This window comes from Myotis brandtii, unplaced genomic scaffold (assembly GCF_000412655.1).
Source record: "Myotis brandtii unplaced genomic scaffold, ASM41265v1 scaffold130, whole genome shotgun sequence".
Lineage (NCBI taxonomy): Eukaryota > Metazoa > Chordata > Mammalia > Chiroptera > Vespertilionidae > Myotis > Myotis brandtii.
The window spans coordinates 79510-86775 of record NW_005354596.1 but is presented as its reverse complement, the minus strand read 5'-3'; the positions used below and the strand labels follow the sequence as shown (position 1 = coordinate 86775).

The 7266-nt window shown below is 56.0% G+C and overlaps 2 protein-coding genes across 5 annotated transcripts in view; one reads left to right on the top strand and one right to left on the bottom strand.

Moving 5' to 3' along the window:
* EGFL8 (EGF-like-domain, multiple 8) overlaps positions 1–460 on the top strand; it is a 3309-nt gene extending 2849 nt beyond the window's left edge. The window contains exon 5 of the mRNA XM_014534507.1: positions 445–460. Coding sequence (XP_014389993.1) covers positions 445–460 — 16 coding nt within the window. The remainder of the gene's footprint in view (positions 1–444) is intronic.
* Positions 342–7266, bottom strand: part of AGPAT1 (1-acylglycerol-3-phosphate O-acyltransferase 1) — an 8400-nt gene continuing 1475 nt past the window's right edge. For 3 of the 4 annotated variants that reach the window (XM_005859845.2, XM_005859846.2, XM_014534459.1), the window contains exons 2-7: positions 3137–3345; positions 2801–2934; positions 2338–2513; positions 2118–2213; positions 1931–2003; positions 342–1479 (exon numbers count right to left, since the gene is read on the bottom strand). In XM_005859845.2, the coding sequence (XP_005859907.1) occupies positions 1298–1479; positions 1931–2003; positions 2118–2213; positions 2338–2513; positions 2801–2934; positions 3137–3336 (861 nt within the window). In that variant the 5' untranslated portion in view covers positions 3337–3345 and the 3' untranslated portion in view covers positions 342–1297. Of the gene's footprint in view, positions 1480–1930; positions 2004–2117; positions 2214–2337; positions 2514–2800; positions 2935–3136; positions 3917–7266 lie in introns of those variants that run through there. The other variant, XM_005859842.2, reaches the window with a different exon arrangement.

The window sequence follows — 7266 nt, the reverse complement described above, 5'->3', positions numbered from 1 at the left end:
CCCCTTCACCGCCCCGACTGGCGGCCTCGCTGGCTGGGGGAGCGCCAGTCTCCCCAGGACTCACACCCGCTCCGCTGGGGCGGCCACAGACCCAGGTCTGCCTTCTCCTGCCATTGACCAGGCTCCTGTGAGGACAACAGCCTGAGCCCAGGCCCCAAGGGGCGGCCATGAGGACCTCTGCAGAGCCCTGCCCCTACTTCATACAGAAGCTGGACCCGCTAACCCCTGGGACTCGCCAGCTGGGGAGCTGCAGCCAAGTCACCTGCCACTAAGGAGGCCGAGGTCTCCGCACACTCCCTGGGGTGGGAACTGCTTCTTCAACTTAACCAAGGCAGCCAGTGTCCAGATCTCTCAATCTTTATTCTTGGTTCCTTGCTGTTATCCAGATAATTAATAAAAACCAACCATGAAAAACTGAGTCCCACCCTCCTCCTTTGCTCCCAGCCCCTCCCTGTTGTAGGCACAGGTCTGGGATGGGAGGATGGGAGGCTAATGCCACAGGGAGGAAATGAAAACTGGCTCAAAGGGGGAAACCTCCAAAGAAAGAGAAATAAATTAAAAGCCCTCCATCCCCTCCAGCCAGGGAGCCTGAGTGCAGCCCCTGCAGTGCACTTCCCATCTCTTCAGAATGTACCCCAGGGCTGAGGGGGTGGGTGGGGCCGGCACGGGGAAGGGGAAGCAGAAATGTGAAGACCAAACTGGCATCCAGGAGTTGCTCAGTCCTGGGCACCTGGGCCCGGCAGGAATGAGACCTCGGAGTGAGAAGAGTCCAGCCTCCCCTGATGGAGGCTCCGGGGGAGGGAGGGTGGAGTTGCTGAGGAGTGTTCCCAGGAGGAGCCTGGGAGGTGTTCCAGGCACCAGCTTCCAGGCACAGCATGAGGAGTCCTCCTGGCAAACGGATGCGCCCGCTGAATCCACGGGCGTGGAGGTGGGGGGAATTGTTCCACAGAATGGATGAGTCCGCTGGCCAACGTCGGGGGGAGGGAGAGACCACACAGGAAGGAGGTCCCCTGGGACAGGATGGAGTGCTCCCACCGCGTGGAGGCTGAGCACTGGAGATGAGGGGGAGGCGACGTCCCACAGACTCATGGTGCAGGAGGCGGGGAGGGTCCGAGTGGAGACTGCACCGAGGCAAGAGAGTCCATGGGGGGAGCTGGGAAGGGGCAGACATTCACTTCAGAAGCTGAAGACTCCAAAGAGGAGGCTGAGTAGGGAGAGGGGGAACGAGGAAGAGGGCTTGGTCCTGCGTCAGAACCCACTGGCTGGCAGGTGTGTGGAGGGGGAAGATGGAGGGAACTCAGAGCCGGGCCTCGCCGACTCCAGGCTTCTTCAGATAGTCGCCACCACCCCTGCCATCAGTGGAGATTTCCCGGAAAATGGTGAGCATGGAATGCCGGACTCTGTCGGCCAGAGCTGGGACGTCATCTGGTGTCAGCCCTTCTGTGGGCACTGGGGGCAGCACCCGGACCTGACATCGCCCTGGGAGGGGGGAGCAGTCAGGGCCTGTCCAGCCAGGCCTTTGCCCGTGTGGGGCCCAGTTTCTGAGCTCCTGCTACTCCTCTCCGAACCTCTTAGGGCTCTTTTCCCGACCCTGGACAACTGCCCCTCTGCCTGCCAAATGCCACCTGGTCCTTGAGGCCCTCCTGCATGAAGCCTTCCTCAAACCGCAGTCCAGACTCGCGCCCCCCCCCCCCCCCCCCCCCCGTGGGTTTAGCATGTCCTGCCGAGGGTTCCAGCTCCGCACACACAGGCCTGATCTTTCCTGCCCGACAGTAACGGCCTCTCATGGTGGTGCTTCATCACCTCCTGGCAGGTGACCCTGTGTACATTTCCCAGCTCTGACACTCACTGCCCTGCCCTATGGGGACGTCCCTCTAGCCTCTGCCATGACCTTTCTGGTCCCCACCCCCAGGGCTGCTCAGAGCCTCACCCGAAGTGAAGCGGCGCTCCTTTTTGCAGTAGAAGTCTTGATAGGAGGACATGACGATGGGGACAATGGGAACCTGGGGAAGGGAAAAGCCATCAGCCCTGGACTCCCTTCTGAGGCCCTGTGGTGCTCCACCAGAGGGGAAGGGGGCGGGGCTTGGGCTCAGCAGCAGAAGGGGAGGCGGCATCACCTGGGCCTGCACTGCCAGGTGGAAGGCGCCGCGTTTGAAGGGCAGCATGGAGCCATTGTGGTTTCTTGTGCCCTCAGGAAAAACCCAGACCCGCACCTGCCGAAGAAGACACATGCGTGGAGGGTCGCAGAACAGTTGTGTCCCCTTGACCCTGCCTGTCCGTTTCTTTACAACTGTTCTTCTCCATATACACCACCCCCTCGTCCCCAGGGTGACTCACGTCCTGGGAAAGCAGGGTCTGGGCAACCTCAGACATGACACTGATGGCATCCCCAGTGCGCTTCCGGTCGATGAAGATGACTCCGGCCAGCCAGCAGGCCAGCCCGGCAGAGCCAGCCCAAAGCAGCTCCCGCTTGGCAATGGGCACACATCGGCCGGGCAGTACCTCCATCATCCCTGGGGCAGGTAAGGGTGGGGTGAGCATCAGGGCGGAGGTGGCCCACTTCACCCAGGTCATCCCTATGCTACTAAGGCCTGGATATAAAGGAAGAGGGAGACTGGGGGGCAGGGCCAGGGAAGACCCAAGTGGAGGGAAGGGTGACTAAAGGCCTACCACCCTGCTTATGAGGGAAAGACAGCCACGTCCCAGCTGAGGGGCAGGTGAGCACCTCCGGGAGAAGATTCTGGGGAAGGTTCCAAGAGGAAGGGCATGGCTGGGGAGGTGCGTTCTAGGAGGGTCTCACCAAGCAGGTCGAGGGAGCTCTGGTGGTTGGAGACCACGACGTAGGGCTGTGAGGGAGGGAAGTGGTGAGCCCCTCGGACCTCCACGCGGATCCCGTACAGGTACTTGATGTGGAGCAGCATCAGACGCAAGATCCTATGGGGTGTCACGGCAGGCGGTTCCAGGGGGATCCACTGACGCCAGCCTGCATGCCTCAGCTCCCCTCTTTCCCGCATCTTTGCAATCCTCCCCCTTCCTGTCCCTGGACTCTTTCAGTCTCTCCTACACACCCATGTCCTCCCCAAACACTGCTCCGACCCTTAGGTTCCCTCAGCACCCAGCACCCCTTGGGCCTCACTTCATGTTCTCGACATTGCGTCCTCGCACGGCACACACGGGGATGGCGAGCACAGCCAGGAAGAGGATCCAGCCGTTGTAGAAGGCCATCTTGAAGAAGTACTTGGCACTGGGGCTGCAGAACCACAGGGTGGGCAGCAGGAAGAGCAGCAGTAGGAAGAGCAGCAGCAGCACCGTCCATGCCCCTGGCCACAGGTCCATTCTGGTCACCTGCAGGGATTGGGGCGAGGGACAGTGGGCCTGATTCCTACAGGGGGGCGGGGCGGGTGAGGTGCAGAAGGCAGGAGACAAGATGGGGCCAGGGCTCCCATCGAAACCCATTCAGGAAGCCTCTAGCTGGGGCAGGGGAGCTCGGGACTGGCCTCCCGCCCCTCTCTCTGAAGGCCCAGATATCTTCAGATGCACAAGAGATATGAGGCATGTGCTTCCGCAAGAAGCAGATGTGTGATGATAAAAGGACAATAAAAGGAGAGCTAACACTAGTAGCTGGTGAGGGTCTACACCTGCGCTGTCCATCCAGCAGCCACCAGCCACATATGGCCACTGAGCACGCGCACTGTGCCTAGTCCAGACTGAGACGCCCGGAAATGTAAAATGCACATCAGATCTCAAAAAACTTCGAATGAAAAACAGAATGTAAAATATTCCATTAATAACCTTTTATATTGATTACATTTTGCAATTACAAACTTTTGTGTTCAATAGAATATATTAAAATTAATTTCACCCCGTTACTTTTTACCTTTCTCAATGTAGCTACCAAAAAATTAAAAATTACAGCCCCCCCCCCAAATAAATAAATAAATACTAAAATAAAATAAAAATTACAGCCCTGGCCGGGTTCTCAGTGGTTAGAGCATCGGCCCGTGGACCAAAGGGTCATGAGTTTGATTCCCGGTCAGGGGCACATGCCTTGGTTGCAGGCTTGAACCCCGGATGGAGCATGTGCAGGAGGCAACCAATCGATGTGTCTCTCACATTGATGTTTCTCTCTCTCTCTCCTCCCCGCCTTCTCCTTCCCCTCCACTCTCTCTAAAAAAATAAATGGAAAAAATATCCTCGGTGAGGATTAAAAAAGAAAAATTAAAGATTACATATGTGGCATGCATTATATTTGTGTTAGACAGGGCTGGTTTATATATACTATACACTATGTTAAACCACAAAATTTACATTTTATAGGAAACAGGCCTAGAAAAGTTAAGTAACTTACCTGAGGTAATATATGGCACCTAAGATGCACTTCCCAGCCTCAACCTAAGCAGCCTCGTGCCCCTAACCCCTCAGCTCCACCGCCATCTGTGTGCATATCACATAGGTGCACACACAGCAGATACAGCGAGAGTCACCAAACACCCACAGACATTCTCAAGGGCTGGCTGACAAGAATAAAGGCTCTGTCACGCAGGCAAACAGACACACAAGACGGACCGGCACAGACACACACAAATTTATAATCCTACCCAGTGACAGAGGAAGGACTGGAAATGCATACCTAGAATATTCCTCTCCACCCACACGGCCTCCCATTCCAGATAAAGCCATGGACGCACCAGGAGTAACTACACCCATCAATCCTACCTCCACAGACAGACAAATGAATCCCAGCACTACTTCCCTCCCTTCCTGCAAGCAGTCTGGCCAGGCATGTACAGAGGTAAGGTCTCACCAAGTGAAAAAAGAGGGCAGAGTAAAAGGGACATCACGCCACCATCCCTGGAAGAGGAAGTCGGACGGGCGCCCAGAACCTGCCTTCTAGGCTCTTCCTTCTTCCTCCACTCCGCTGTCCCACTGCTGGGGGCAGGGTCCCAATTCACAAAAACAGTGTTCAGGTAAATACTATCAAGGCCAGTGACAGGAAGGGCTGTGCTCAAAGGCAAGCCCACTGCCAAGAGCGAAGGTAACAGGCCAGCTCTGAAAGGGTAGGCTTCCGTCCCACCCGCCCTGCAGGTTTGGAGCAGCGTTTCTCATCCGTCCTTTTGCAACAGGCTCCTAACTCTTCCTCTTCAATCCCTCTTCCTCATGGCAACCAGAGATTCTTCTGTAACACAAATCTGGGCTTTTTCCTGTCTTGCCTAAAGGCCCTTCTTGACAAGTTGACTTCTGCTTACTTCTTCGGCCACACGCCCACAAATGCCTTTTACTCCAAACTGATTTACTTCAGTTCCTCAGACACACCAGGACCTTTCCGGCTTCTGTGCCTTGAACATGCCGTTCCCTTTGGCTGGAACGCCCTTCCACCCCTTCACCCGCCTCACGCAGCTCAGTGTCACATTTTGGAGGTCTTTCTGAAGCCCACTAGGCCTGACTTTTCATTACACTTTGATCTTAATCACTGGTTCTCAAAGTGTGGAAATGCAACTTCTTGGACTTCACCCCGGATCTTCTGGATCAGAAATGCTGGGTGTTGGGCCCATTAGTCCGTGTTTTAACAGGCCTTCCAGGTGAGTTTGAGAACCACTGATCTTGACACCACTGTGTCTAACTGCTCACTGGCATTTCTGTTTCCCTCTCTAGTGTATAAGCAGCTTGAGGACAGGGACTGTCTTATCCCCAATGCCCAGGACAGAAGGAACAGAGAAGGCACTCATAAACATTTGCTGAGCACACCATTAGGCTGCACACACACCCACACAACCGTAATAATGCCAGATGCCTGGCCTGAGGGCGAGGAAGCTAGCTACCCTCTTGAGGATATCAGCGACGACAAGACGCCACCGACAAAGCAGTAACCTACTCTGAGCATACACATGTGATGCACGGCCACAATGAAAGCAGAGTGGCAACAATCAGGATGGCACATACCATCACACACACAAGAGACACATACAGAATGGGGATCACAGGCTGCCGTCATCAAACACATGCCAACAGTGCAGAGCGGCGGACAGGTAATGTGCACAGCAGGGCTGACCCAGGGCAGACACTGAGCTCCACGGACCGACGCACACAGCCACTGGAGAGATCATGTGCGGGAAGAGACACAGGTAAGGCACCTGGGCCTGGTTCTTTGGGGAGATGGAGGCCCAGGTACCCGCTCTCGTATGTATTAGTAATATAAGTGATCCTCTCTGGAGCAGAAACATCCAAGGATTTATAAACACAATAGAGCGCCAAATGGGTTAATGAGCACTTGACTCCCAAAACACAATGCCCATAAAATTAAGAAATAATGAACAGTACGTGTAACCATAAGCATGTTGGACATGTCACATCAGCGTATCACGTGAAGGAGTACGCATATGTGTAGGGTGAACCCTGACTGGGAAAATATACTCAGCAAAGGGGCCAACCGAATCATGAAAAGAGCGTGTGCTCATCAGGGAAGCCATGGACCCAGGACATGAAGACGCTGCATGTGATGGGAACACGGGCGGAACACAAGAGCCCCCCAAAACAAGGTATCATCTCTACATGCAAAAGTTTATGTGCAAGAAACAGGAAGCCAATAATAGATGCATATGGATATGAAAACTCACACACCTGAGCATGGCGGGACTAGACGGGAGACATGGACGTAAGATGAGAATGGGCAGTTCTGATGGGAAATAACATTTCTTCACAGCCCGTGGGTAGCATTGGGCAACCTAGCTGCACACAAGCCATTATGTGCAAGGTACACAGATTCGACACAGAAAACAGCCAAGTGTCAGGAGGGCGAGCAGCGCGGAGGCCGCGGGAAACAAGAGGCCCTGTGCCTAGATGGAGGCCGAGCGGCGGGGCGTTCCTGGGAAGCGCATCCTGCCGTGAGCAGCCTCCTCCCGGCCCGGCCTCCAAGGATCAGGTGGGGCCAAAGGGCACGGAGAGGAGCCGGGGATGGGAAGGGGCAGGAATCTCCGCCCAGGAGTCCCCTCCACACCCTCCCCGCAGCTCGCGGGGTCTCCGTTCTCCCTCCAGTCTCCATCCTTCCTCCCCCGCAGGTCCCCCGGCCAGGCTGCGGCAGCGGTGGTGGCGGGGGGCTGTGTCTCTGCCTCGTTCGGGGTGTCGGTGCCAAGGGGGCAACAGGACTTGGGGGTCTCCTAGCCCCGGCCGATGGAGGGGAGGTGCGAGTGGGAGGCAGGGCCCATGGCGGTAGGAACGCAGGGGGTTGTCCCCGGCTCCCTCCCACCCTTCCTGCCGTCTGGGAGGGCT